The 14,294-nt window shown below is 44.4% G+C and overlaps 1 protein-coding gene across 4 annotated transcripts in view; it reads left to right on the forward strand.

Annotated features, from left to right (window-relative positions):
• Positions 1-14,294, forward strand: part of KITLG (KIT ligand) — a 102,921-nt gene that overhangs the window by 17,797 nt on the left and 70,830 nt on the right. The window contains exon 1 of one of the 4 annotated variants that reach the window (XM_083463039.1): positions 4,562-5,024. The exons of 1 other annotated variant lie outside the window; for it this stretch is intronic. In XM_083463039.1, the coding sequence (XP_083319165.1) occupies positions 5,010-5,024 (15 nt within the window). In that variant the 5' untranslated portion in view covers positions 4,562-5,009. Of the gene's footprint in view, positions 1-4,561; positions 5,025-14,294 lie in introns of those variants that run through there. 2 more of the 4 variants (XM_083463040.1, XM_083463041.1) reach the window with 2 other exon arrangements.

Below are 14,294 nucleotides of genomic sequence, written 5' to 3' on the forward strand. Positions count from 1 at the left end.
GCCTACATAAATAAGATTGCATGCATGTTCTGTGTTTGGATTTGTCATGGGGACAGCACAGTTGAGGTAGTGTGATGGATGGAGGGTGCTCGCCCCCTCCTCATGATAACTTGGTCAGTAATAAACTGGTTGTACTGTAGTTTGAATACAATTATAAAAGTATTGTTATGAGTTGCTGGGGAGAGTTGAGACCTTTCTAACCCCTGGATCCAGCAAGTGTTAAAATATAAGCCTGGCCCCTGTGTTGAGTTGATTGGCTGGGTGATGGGCCATTAAGAGAACAAAGGGAAGGGGACTCTGTTTGAGACAACAAATGGGCCCGCCCCCTCCCTCAACTCAGAGATAGTTAGATGGAGAAAGCCAGAGTTTGAAGTAGAGTTTTGGGGCTGTGATGTGAACTAGGGTAAAAGTAAGTAGCTAGAGAGAGAGGCGGAGCAACATGGTTTGTGAAATTAGTTGAAGATGGGAGGAAAAAACAGAGGGACATGGAAGCAATCAACATCCCCTCCAATTTGGAAATAATCATTGTGATTTAAACAGAAACACAATACATCTCACCACAGTAGAGAAGACTTTGAGAGATTATCTATACCTACCTTTTGCCCCATTCTTTAAACCAAACTTGATTGGATAGCCCTTCAAATGGATCAGGAGTAGGGAACCTGTGACTTTCCAGATATAGCTGGACTGCAGCTCCCATCATCCTTGTCCATTGGCACTGCTGGTTAGAGCTGAGAGGAGTTAGTGTCCAACAACCTCTAGGAGGCTGCATGTTCCTCATCCCTGAAGCAGTGGACTGTCTACTGTAAAGTAGGACACACGACTACTTTGTCGATTAGCTGTTGGTTCCAAGGTAGCTGAGACTCTGAACAGGAGCACACTTTTTAGAGATTGGGGATACATTGCAATATTACATTGTGTGCTTATAATGCTCACAGCCTGCACTTCAAAGGCAGAATCAGTGTTATATACTTGCCTTGAGCAGGACTGGGAGTAAAATGTGAATTAGAAAAAGAAAGGTCTTGTCACCTTCAGCAAATTATGGCATGCTCTTTCTTTCTAGAGGAAATGTTTTTCCCCACTCCAAAACATTAGTTCCCTCTCTTATCTCTGAACAAGGTGGGTGTGGACCTCCTTTCCTCTCTAAAGCTCAACCCAGTGATACTTTTTTGGGGGGGGAAATCAGCTACAGAATATCAGCTACAGAATATCTCATTCCTGCACTCCAAGTTAATGCACTCAGGAAAAAAACTAGCTCATAACTGTTTCTCCTTAACAACCTTAAGTTTGCACTGTAAAAATGGCAAAGGAATATGTGTGTAGGGCATGCCTCTATATGAGCTTCACAAAGTAGTTAAAGGAGAAGTGGCTAACCTTTTCTGGCCCATGGACTGCATACACCCTTGGCCAACTCTCTGAAGGGCACTGGCCACCCCATCAGTTCAGTCACACTGGGCACAGAGCTTCTGAGGTGTCACTGCTGGTGCTGCAGCTATGAAGTCCAACAGAAGACCAGAGGTAGGGGGACAGATTTTGGTGTTACACAGGGTGCCATGGAAATTTGAGGTGCCAAGGTCTGCCATTGCCACTTTTGCAGACATACCCTCAGGCATGTACACAGTTCCCGCTCCTTAACTAACCTGTGCAGATCAGCTAGGAGGTTGTCATAAAATGATGAATCTGGTGACTAGGGAGGGAATGATCTGCCTCTCCCTCAGAGTGCTGGGTTGCATGGAGAAATGTAAACCTCTCTTCCCACTTCAGCACAGTGTTAAATTTATTTGTTAATGTTTTGCTGCACCCAAAATCAGTGGGTCCATAGGCTATAATTTTCTTTTGGAGGGGTGCCTAATCCACCTCCTGAGCCCCAGGACACTGTTTAACACTCTTAGGCAAGGGCATTATAGGATATGGTAAGTGCTACAGGTTAAATAATCTTAAAAATGAGTTATACACCTTTCAGAATGGCAGACACTCTCAAAGTATTGTGGGATGGTGATGCCCACCCATCTGCCATCTTAAGTGTGCCAATGACCTTCAAAACACCATTAATCACACATAAAGTAAATTTGTTGAAACTAAGGACTTTATTTCAATGGGTATACAGTCATACCTTGGTCCCGAACGCCTTGGTACTCAGACGTTTTGGCTCCTGAACGCCGTAAACCTGGAAGTGAGTGAGTAGGTTTGTGAACGTTCTTTGGAACCCGAACGTCTGATGTGGCTTCCGATTGGCTGCAGGAGCTTCCTGCAGCCAATCAAAAGCTGTGCTTTGGTTTCTGAACATTTTGGAAGTTGAACAGATTCCATTCGACTTCCAAGGTATGACTGTATTTAAAGGGATGCCCATTGCTCAAACACTCTTGAAAGAAAAGGAAGTGGTTGGGGGCATCCTTAAGGCACTGCTTTTCCTTTGAGAGCATTTTCACAGGGTGCTTAGATTTTTAACAGGGAAGAGAAAGCAGAAGAGGACTCTTTGTTGTACAGATTGAAGTGAGCCTTCTGGCCAATGCATATTTTTACATCCATATATCAAGCCTGACGTGTGAAATTGCCCTTACAATGAATGTGAGCCTCTGCTACTGATTTTGTACATGAGTCAATATTGTTAATGTGGGAAAGAAAGCCAATTACTTCCCATGGGGGTGGGGAATGCATTTTTTCACCAGTATAAACCGTACACATGTAGGAACTACAAAGCTGTAAAAATGGCCTTATTGGAGCACGACATTCAATACAGGATCTCAAAGCAGCTGTCTTATTACAAAAGAATTTCAGAAACACTTGAAAAAGAAGTTGCTGAATTACAACTTATCACTAAACTGAAAACTATGGAGAGACCTGGTCTTAATAGAGATATTAGATTCCTGTCTCATTACATATGCTAATCATCTGCATACTATCCCTTGCTTTTTCCTGTAGGACTAATTGCAGTCATTAACATTTGTCAACAGGTTTACCATACCAATTGAGTCAATCACCCATCTCCTACTACCCTCCTGAGAAAAACCCCACTCCACCCTCCCACTATATATAAGGGTCTGGTGACTTCTGTTTCAGTGTATCTGAAAAAGTGTGCATGCACACGAAAGCTCATACCAATAACAAACTTAGTTGGTCTCTAAGGTGCTACTGGACATTATATGCATATAGATATATATATGTTGTTGTTTTGTTGTTGTTGTTTAGTCGTGTCCGACTATTTGTGACCCCATGGACGCCAGGCACTCCTGTCTTCCACTGCCTCCCGCAGTTTGGTCAAACTCATGCTGGTAGCTTCAAGAACACTGTCCAACCATCTCATCCTCCGTTGTCCCCTTCTCCTTATGCCCTCCATCTTTCCCAACATCAGGGTCTTTTCCAGGGAGTCTTCTCTTCTCATGAGGTGGCCAAAGTATTGGAGTCTCAGCTTCAGGATCTGTCCTTCCAGTGAGCACTCAGGACTGATTTCCTTAAGAATGGATAGGTTACACACACACACACACACACACACACACACACACACATATACATATGTCGACTGCATCAGACCAACACGGCTACCTACCTGAATCTGGAGCAGTGCATGTGAGTTGAATTGTCTTAAAAGTCTGCCCAGCGGCAGCTGGTGACCATCAGGGCTGGCAGGGTGGGAATCAGGTATGCCAACAGTAGGTGGAGCCTGGGCCAATGATGGGCAGAGCCAAACAATTCCAGTTTTGTCCCCATCCTCCTTGCTACTGAGTTCTGCAAGGGCAACACTGAGACCGAGGAGGAGAAAACTGATAGCCAGTGTCATTCGCTGGACTGGATGCCAGTAAGAAGACAGGCAGGCGGGAGCTGGATGAGGCCAGCTTGAAGTTGTTAGGGCAGGGCCACATTTGCCTCCACTGTGTATGGCGATAATTTTCAGAGGCTGTTGTGGCAAAAAAGGGGAGAAATACAGTCTTGTGGCACCTGCAAGACTGTCCTTTTATTATGACATAACAGAATCACAGAATTGTAGAGTTGGAAGGATCCCAAGGGTCATTTACTCCAAGCCTCTACAGTGCAGGAATCACAACTAAAGCATCCCTGACAGATAGATAGCCAACTCGGCTTCAAAACCTCCAATGAGAGAGAGTCTGCCACCTTCTGAGGGAGTCCATTCCACCTTCCAACAGCAAGTTCTTCCTAATGTTTAGTCAGAATCTCCTTCCTTGTATTTTGAATCCATTGATTCATCAGATGTACCCAAGCATTCACCTTGGATCTTGTAATTGCCTCTTAATGTCTTCTGGGCCTCTTCCTCCTCTTCTCCAGATTTTATGGCAAGTCTCAGATTGGAGCAGGGCGAAAAATAACACACACACACACACAACTGTATGTGCCATCAAGGGCCTTGTAATTGCCCAGCGCACTTGATCAATGTCAATCAACTGCTTCATAACATGTGACAGACCCTTATGCTGACAGGGAAGGTGATGTGGAAGGAAACCCGCAGAGGGTGCAGTGGGCTCCTTTAATCCACCTCTCCCTCCCGTCTCCATAACTTCCCTCCTTCCCTCCTTTCTTTTCTGCCCGCCTGGCAGACAGACAGACAGCGCAAGCCTCCCTCTTGTAGCCTGGTGGCCTGATTCTGCTCTTGAGAGCTCCATCTCTCTGAAGTTCCCCAGGGCTTCCCCCGCCCTGGCAAAGAAAGCCTCGCAAGAAAGGCGTGTCCTCCTTGTCAGGATTGCTGCTGCTGCTGCTGCTGCTGCGGGAGGCAGCTCGGAGCTATAAAAGCCCTGCTCAGAGGACGGCTTGGGCTTCACTCCCCGCCTCTGCTTGCTGCGAGAGCACCGAGGCCGTGCAGAGCCAAGCAGCGCCGCCGCCGCCTGCGTGCCTGGGGGCAAAAGAGAAAGCGAGCGAGCGGAGACGCGCAGCCACCGAGGGCGCCGGGCAAGCCCAATGCGCGGACTAGGTGCCTTTGCAACATGCAGGAGCTACACATCAGCTAAACGGAGTTTGCACGCCGCTGCTGGGGCTGGATTGCAGCGCTCTCTTTCCTTATGAAGAAGGCACAAGTGAGTATCGCGCGGGGGAAGTTACGCGCTCATGTGGTATATATTTTTGCACGGATAGGTGGCGGCGGCGGGGAGATGGTCTCCTCTCCGGATGACTCAGAAAAGAGCAATTGCTCAGGGAACTCGGAGAACCCGCTCTTAGGCCGGAGTAGCGCTGCCTTCCTTCCTCGGGCACTTGTCTCAACTGAGAGAGACCTGCCCGGGGCTGTCGGAGTGCACGCTGAATGCTGAGCTGACAGGCGTCTGCGTCTCCGGAGTCTAGCAGGAGCTCTTAACTTCCTGCACGTGGATTCGGGTGGCACAGACATGGAAGTCGTATCTGGGTTCCCAGCAGATGGGCATCGACCTATAGCACTTGGGATGTGCTGATGATGAGCTAGTCCTCTGCCAGGTTGCTCTGACCCAGAGGCACTGCGTCCGTTGCTCGCCAAGGCGCCTTCCCCACGACAGCGCTGTTCCCGAGTTTCGCGCTGCCCTTATCTGTTCCTTCCTCCTTATCTGCACTGTCCTTTGTGCAATTTCGAGGGAAAGTTCCTTGCTGCACTGATAGGGCACTATTAATAGATGATGTATTACAGATGGTGTGAATAATGCACACACGAGATAAGCAGGTTGGCAAGCAGGCGCACGGAACCTGTCCCCGCTGAAATTTTGCTGCTGCTTATTTCTGGCTTGCAGCAACTTCATTCAAACCTCCCGTTCTGTGCGCATCCCTTCCACGTACACTCGCATCTGTCACCACCATTACACTTCCATTTCTCTCTCCTTGCCCAGCCTTGCTTAATACATGGCTCTGTGCGCTTATTAGAACCCTCTTCCATTACTGCTTCCCAAGTTGCGCCCAAGTGGCGGGTAGTGTATCTTACATATGAGGCAGAAGGTGTTTGCAGAGAAAGGAACAAGAAAATAATTGCTCTGGGATTTATTTTAAATTTTTTTATTGCTAATTGCAATAAGCTGCTTAAAGTGTGACTTGAAGGGAATGGGTAGTGTGCAGAAGTTGTGCCTACTTTGCGCATAGGACACTTGGTTTTGTTTAACGTTTTCACATAACTGGTTCTTTCCTTTCCCCACCCCCTTATCGCAAAGCTGTGCTTACTTTCCTGCCAACTTCCTTCGGTACCTGCTGCTCTCTTGGCTCATTCCATTTTAGGTCTTTCATGTGTATCTAATAGGGGAAAGGATGCAGTGGATGCAAGAAAGGAAATAAGGTGGGAGGGGGGAATCAGGAAAATTCGCTTTGGTAGATCGGTCCATTGGTTGCTCAAGAAGAATGAAACAGGGAGGCTCTGTATTTTATGTGACACTTAGCACTTAATTTTGGGAGCCTGAGATCTTAGGCACCCTGAAAGATTTAATACCTATTTGCAGGGTAGATTGATCTCTGACAGTCTTTGTAGTACTGGAAAGTAAAAGTCCTACAAACTTTGGCTGTTTGGTGGTTGGCCCTTAATTGCCTGGTTTGTACCCAACCAGGGTACAAAGTTTGCAGAGTTAGGCTGTATGCTGCAAACTTCCAGGTGTCTGAATCTGCTTAGAACTAAATGAGCACTCACAAGCCCTCCCAAAAGCTGGTTGCAATATAATGAGGACAAGGGATTTGCTTTAAAAATAAAAACTTTAAACGGCAATGCCGGCCGGATCTCACTCCTAGACTAGAACTTGAGTCTTTTGGAAAAGGAAAGTTTATTTTCAATGTAATGTTAATGTTAACATTCCAGATTCCAGCAAAGCTGACATGATAGATCTCATCCCATTAATCTGAGGAAGGAGGCAGTTAGCTTTGGTGCTCTGGGTCATATGGCTGAGCTCAGGAGTTCCTCACGGTGGCCTGTGGCACCCTTTTGACTTAGCAGAGAAGCATCCATCAGCCACCACCACACTCTCAGCCTTCTTGTGAGCTGGAATTCAGTTTCAGGGATGTGGTCAGGCTGAGAGCGATATTTTTATTTTTGTCATTGGAAAAAATGGAGGGTGGGGGCCATTTGCCGAAAGATCTGTTCTCTTCTTGCTGAACAGTGTTAGATGTTAATCTAAGCCGAGAAGGGCAAAAACAAATGTCTGATTCCTTCGGAGAGATCAGAGTAGACGAGGCTTCAAGCAAGAAAAGGAAGTGCCTCTCCCCCCCTCCCCACTTTAGAAAAAGTAACATTCCACACTCAAGGCAAGTGGAAACTAATCTGGTGGTGATAGTCAAGCACACCTGATTTTCCCCTGCTCCCTTTGTGTCATGCAACAGAGTGCGAATGAAATGGATTAAACCAGAGGATGTTTCACCTGAGGTGTGGATGTAGGTTGATGTTAGTAGGCGCCTGCCTTTTGACCCGGGGAGAGGGGGGATTGTACTGAATGACCTCTAGGTGGCTTCAGAGTGTGATGTAATCAGCCACTACATCATTCTACGTCAACCATTGTTTTATACCTTTCATCTTGCTTCTGTAATATGCCCTATTGTTCCCACCACATTTTCACCCAATGGCTTTTTGAAGAAGAAAAAAAAGGGGGGTGAGAGAAACAAGGTGGATAAGCGAATAGCTTCTGCTTCAATTTGTGTTAAATATTTCAGGTCAGATTTTCAGCTTGATTCCAAACGTCTTTTCTTGGAAGTAAGTCCTGCTGAGTTCAGTACTAAGCTCAGTAGGACCTAGTTTGTAGCAAGCATGCTTCGTATTGCAGCCTAAGGCTCTGATGCTAAGCATGCTTGATGGGAGTAAGTCCCACTGAACTCAGTGAGACCTGTGCATTTATGAGCGGCTTTAAAAATAAAGTTTTTGAGCAACTGGTATGACTTACACAGAAGATCACCAGTTTTGTTATTATTATGATTTTCAATCCTTAAAATTCATTATAGGACATATGCCAGATATGAACATGCTTATATATACAAATATGTGAGTATATCGTAATGTGGAAGTTTAACTCTTCTATTATGGTTAGGGGTACAGTTAGAAAAACAGATGCATATAAATAAAGTAGTTTGGTGTGCAAGAGAATAACTTCATTTATAACAGCCTTGATGTGTAGTTTGTGACCTCCCACACAAACTACAAGTAAGCTGGCACCACTTTTATCATATTGGAAAACACTTTTCATAACTGGGATCTGAGCATGTATGTACAAGATTTTATTATATGTTATGGTCTTTACAAAAATGTCTTTGTAGTAATGCCTTTTAAATTAACCATGTAGGATTCAAACATTCAGCTACTCATTTACAGTAAGCACACTGATGTAAGCACGTTGAAGGATTACTTGGGTGAGAGGATTTGCAGGATGATAAGTTTAGTAAAAGAAACACTAGTACAAGAGGCAAATCTATACAATTTTGACCCTATCACTCAAAACATTAAAGTTCTCACAGTAATTGTTGGAAACGTGTTTTAAGAAAAAAAGGGGGCAGGGGAGAATGAGTTTAGAAAATTTTGGACTTGCAAAAAAGCCCCTATTTTTACAGCTTCGATTCTGCAGCTAATATATTGGGAGAAGTGTGTGTGTGTGTGTGTGTTTTAAAAAGATGCTGCAGCGATTGCACCAACTGTATGTCAGGCATTGAAATATGAGGGATAATAATGAATTTGGTGATAACTGCCCAGAGCCCGTCAGAAATTTGACCTGTTGGCTAGACATGCAAACTTTAGGAGACCTTAGTAGTGGAAAAGAGCTGGAGGCAGAAAGAATACAGCTTTCTTTTGTTGAATGCGTACATTCATTGCCAGCAGTTATATGACCTTCAGGGCTTCTCAGCGAGGACAGTCCTGGTAGTGCAGCATTCTTGCTGTTGAAGAGGATCTTTGGAAATAAGCTGGCAGTGCAAACCATACCAGAATATTTCCCGAAGGAGAGCAGAAATAAAGGGAAGATGATATTATCATCATCATCATCATCATCACCACCACCACCATAATCATTATATCTTGCAAGACAAACCAATTCCCATACCACTTGAAGGACTTGTGCACTTGATTCAGAAGCCTTCTTAAAGGCCCAGTTTTTGTGACAAAGCAGTCTTTGCTTTGGGAAATGAGAGCTGCATTCGTAAAGGGGCAGTTAAAGTTACCGACCTGGTCTGGATCTAGACGTGTCCAAGTTGTGACTCAGCTTTTTGTTTAGTCGTCTTAGTCGTGTTCGGCTCTCCGTGACCTGACCCCATGAACCAGAGCATGCCTTGGAAACCCTCACTTTCTTCTCAAATCTTCTCCGTTTTTATGTCCATGGAGTTTTCTTGGCAAAATACTGGAGTGGATTGCCAGTTCCTTCTCCAGGTGGATCACATTTAGTCTAAGCTCTCAGCTATGACCTGTCCGTCTTGGGTGGCCCTGCACGGCATAGTTCATAGCTTCTCTGAGTTATTCAAGCCCCTTCACCACGACAAGGCAGTGATCCATGAAGGGGGTGATTCAGCTAAACGTGTTGTAAACTCATAAAGTACAGCGGTACCTCGGGTTACATATGCTTCAGGTTACAGACTCCACTAACCCAGAAATAGTGTCTTGGGTTAAGAACTTTGCTTCAGGATGAGAACAGAAATTGTGCTCCGGTGGCGCGGCGGCAGCAGGAGGCCCCATTAGCTAAAGTGGTGCTTCAGGTTAAGATCAGTTTCAGGTTAAGAACAGACCTCCGAAGCAAATTAAGTACTTAATCCGAGATACCACTGTACATGGAAATCCAGTAGGGAAAGACGGGACTCCACAGCACCATCTGGTGTCATATTGTTATATTGCATATACAACACATATAAAACGCTTCCTCTTTACCAATCTAGCTGAGTCCCTGTAGTATTGAAATGCCACTTTGTTCTCCTAATAGCCTAATAATAAAAAGAATACCAAAGAGAACACCTGGGGGGGAGAGGCAGCACCTGCTTGAGAATCAGAGGAGAAGGTTCAAAGATTCAATGATTGTGCCCAGATGCAAAAGAGCTGAGCTGGAAATAAGTTTGGGTTTTGATTTCCGTTTCTATGTGAGCCAGAGTGAGACACCTGACTTTTGAAGGCATAATCCTAGACCAATAACGTGTGATCTTGGTGTCTGGCCATTTGTTTGTATGCTTATGTTTAAAACTCAGTGATAGTTTCTTCCCTCCCCCTTAAAAAACAAACCAACCTCTGGCTTTGTTTTGCAGGGCTTGGTTTGGACCAGCAGTAAACTTCCAAATCTTTTTTTGGTATCGGTGCTTAGGTTTTGGGAAAAACATAAATGTGTCTTTAATTGGTGCTGAGGGAATTTTCCTTGGAATTCATGGCTGCAACCAACCCTCCCACAGTTCAGAGGACTTCTTGCACCCCAACTGTCTGCACAAAATCTGTGATCCTTTAGCAGGGTTCATTTCTTTTATAACTCCAGCAGAACCCCATTATCTAATTCAGGCACATGTTCTTGAAATGAGTGTTCTAACACCTTATGCAACATTTCAGTGATGAATGAGCCATGATAGACCTGAGAGTCCTGTGCTGGAAGCTTGCTGTTGTTGTAGCTTTTGCATGACTCAGCAATTCATGGTGTTATTCCATCTTTATACAGTGCCATAGGGGAAGCTCTTATTCCATCCAGGAAGCCAGCTCAGGAGTTGTACAACATAGGATGCATATGTTAAAATTGAACGTGCATTAAAAATTGGCACCTGCTACAAAGAAAGCATATAAAACCAGTTCACATTCTTTCTGTTGAATGCTGTGGGGCAATGCCACCATGAAAGAGAGACAGAATAAATATTATGTTGAAGGAGAGCTTCATTTCTGCACATCCTTCCATTTACTTAGCATGTCATTTTAAAAATGCCTGTCATTTTAATTAAACTGATTAATTTCTTATTTTAATAGGGCACTTAAGGGGCGTATCTGGCAAATAAAAAAGAATATTTTTGATCCAAAGTCTTTGTAATGACCGAAACTTGTATAAGTGTGAATATTAGTTCTTTTATTAGTTAAAAAACTCATTTGGAAATGAACTGAATAGCTGCTGGAGGGGATGCGTATGGAGAGCATAGAGATGTAATCTTCATTGAATAATTGATTTTAAAACTGCAAGCACCCACAGGTTGTAATTCTCAAGCTACTCATTTTGGCATTGATCCATGAAGGCCATCAGGTCTGCTACTAAGAAATTAGTTGGAGATCTGCAACCAAGGTTTCTTAAAACATGAGTTATACCGGCTAAAATGCTTTCCTGGCTGCTTAGAATAACCTCTAAGGTATGTGGGGAAGATAGGAGCTTAACCGCAATGGTTTTGTTGGGAAGACGTTACTGTTTCAAAATACAGTTTATAAGTGATTTGATGTGAGTAACTTCCGTTCTATCATGTTCATAGAGTTTGTCTGCACTACTGCTGGCCTGGGAATCATTTCTGTGGCTTTGGCATGCAAGACTTACAGCTCATTTTTCTGTGTCTTGTCTTTTCATATATCTTGCACTCCTACCGAGGCTCTCCTCTGACTCCTTTTTTTTAAATATATATATCCCGCCTTTCACTACCTTTAAGGAGTCTCAAAGCGGCTAACATTCTCCTTTCCCTTCCTCCCCCACAACAAACACTCTGTGAGGTGAGTGAGGCTGAGAGACTTCAGAGAAGTATGACTAGCCCAAGGTCACCCAGCAGCTGCATGTGGAGGAGCGGAGACACGAACCCAGTTCACCAGATTACGAGACTACCGCTCTTAACCACTACACCACACTGGCTCTCTTTTGGGGATATATAGGGTGGTATTCAATGCTAGTCCTACTCAAAGTGGACTCATTGACGTTAATGTACATGAGTAACTTGGGTTCATTCATTTCAGTGGGTCTGCTCTGTGTTGGACTTAGCTGCATAAAACCCACTGGTTTTGTATGACAGTAACTGGCCTATCCTCAGGCATGCCCGATAGAAGCTTCTTGGCTATTTCATACCTAAATCAAGTTTAGTGAAAAGCAGTGTGTGGAGGGAAACCAGGAAAATACAAGGTGGGACAGAGGTGAGGCACCTTGCATTCTATCATTTTGTGTGTGGGGAGAGTAGACAAAGGTGTTAAAAGGACAACAATCTCCTACAGTGGTAATTGCTTTTCCATTGGCTTCATGCAAAATCCATATAGCTGACCCACAACTTGCACAGTGGTTATGTTCCAGGGGTGGTGCATAAAGCCGAAATCATGTATAGTCAAAAGAACTCTGAAATTGCCCCCTGCAGGGACCCCTTCCTTTCTGAAGCTGGTACACTGAGCATGCCTTGCTGCTGCTACCGCACCCCAAGGTGGAGAGCTTTTAAGGTCTCTGCTTTGCTTACTAGGCTTTTGGAAGCTCTCGTGCAGACTGTGGAAGGCTCATGCAAGATCTTGGATGACCCTGTGAGATCTAGTGAGAGCTTCCCAGAGCCCGCAAGGTGAAGAGCCTAAAAGATCTTCCTGTGCCTTGCATGCATTTAATTTGTGCCATGTCAGCTGGCCAGACTCCAAGCATGTAAATCTGCAATCGAGCATGTTAAAGAAGCAAAAGTTGTGAGTCTGCCGTACATATTTTGTAGTGACTTACAGTGGTTAGATAAATGCATTCTCTCCCTCTCTCTCTCTCTCTCTCTCTCTCTCTCTCTCTCACTCATGATTGGGGGACATGGAGGTTTATAAAATGATGTGTGGCTTGGAGAAAGAGAAGGCGTTATTCATCTCTCATATAACGCTAGAACCTGGGATGATCCAACAAAGTGGAATAAGGGAGCATTCAAGACAGACACAAGGATGTATTTACACATAGGACAGAGTTAACTTCTGGAAGTTGCTGCTCAGGGTATGGCATCTGCTACGTACATAGATGGCTTTTTTCAAGGGAATGAGAAAAAACTGTGTGCAACAATGGCATACAATGCACTTCAGAGGGAAGGTCATTCCAAAGCCAGGGAACCACCATAGAACCATCTCTCTCATATTTCCCTGCCCCTCAAACCATAGAGTTCGGTGGCAGTGCCATCAACACCCAGACAGGTCAATTCAGAAGAGCTCCTCCTCCTCGAGGGTTTCCCAGAGGCATCTGGTAAATAATTAATGTGGAAATCAGGATTCTGAACTGGATAGGACTTTTGGCTCATCTAGCAGACCTCTTCTTGTGTTCTTATTACACTGGGATAGCATGGAGAGTGGCAACTGAGTAACCCACCTTTGGTTATGAGATATGAAGAAGCAGTAGTTGAGGTGGACATCAACATCTAGGTAGATGCTGTAAATGCAAGGCCAAACAGGATTCCAAGAGTGTGCCATGGATGGCTCTTTCCGAATATTTGTGACAGGGTGAGGGTTTTTTTTGTTTTTTGTTTATCCAGTAATTTCCCAAATTCTGAGTCAACTCCTAGAATTGGGTCAGGCTCATCAGGTTGCTAGGAAAGAGAAGACCAGAGAAAAGATGTGCTTGCTCTGTTGGCTTAATTTAACTTGGGGACATGGTAATTGCTTATGTAAACCACTTACGGTTTTTAAATTATTAAATTAAGTGGTGTAAAAACTGCATAAATGAGCAAACAGGATCAAGTTGGCACTGCCTTTTTTTAAATAATCGGATTACTCAGTTTAGGGGGAGAAGAGGACAGGTGTTGCCAACTGGGTTGAATATTCTTCCATTATTCTTCCAAATAACCTACAAAGGTTCATCCCAGCTTCTGCACTTGGGTCCTGTTTGCAGACTTTCCATGAGCATCTGGCAGCCCTTTGTGAGAAGATGATGTTGAACTAGATGAGGCTTTGGCTGGATCCAGCAGGGATCTTTTTATGTTCATCTGCTGGGCATCCAGAGGAGGGCCTTCTTTGTTGGTGGTGCAACTGTGTGGAATGCTGTCCTTGTTGAGATCAGAGCCAGATACCAACAGTGCTGTGTTGCTACAATGTGAACCAGTTTAGTGTTTCTTTGTAAATGAGAAGTGGTGTAAGAATCATTTCAATGCATCAATCAATAAAATTTCCTTAATGGGAAAGATCAGAGCAAGGGTTTGCGCTGAAGGTTGGGAGATGGGAAAATGCCAAAGCGATAAGCTGTAGAGCAGAGTGACCAACTCACAAGTTTGAGGGGCTCCTAATCAAATTTCACTGAGACTCAAAGACTCTTATCCATTTGGTGGCAGTTGGTAGAAAGGTGATTGTAAAATCAAAGCCTGTTCATTTGGCCCCCATTTGAGCACATGAAAGGCGGAGGTCTGTGTCATATGTGTACATGACATATGCACATAGGTTGTGTGCTTGCACAATTGGGAAAACAGTCATGCAAACCACCAGCATTTATTTTTATCTACTTGTCCACTTTTGATATATTTAA

The sequence above is a fragment of the Podarcis liolepis genome (assembly GCF_965112155.1).
Source record: "Podarcis liolepis genome assembly, chromosome: 10".
NCBI classification, from domain to species: Eukaryota; Metazoa; Chordata; class Lepidosauria; order Squamata; family Lacertidae; genus Podarcis; species Podarcis liolepis.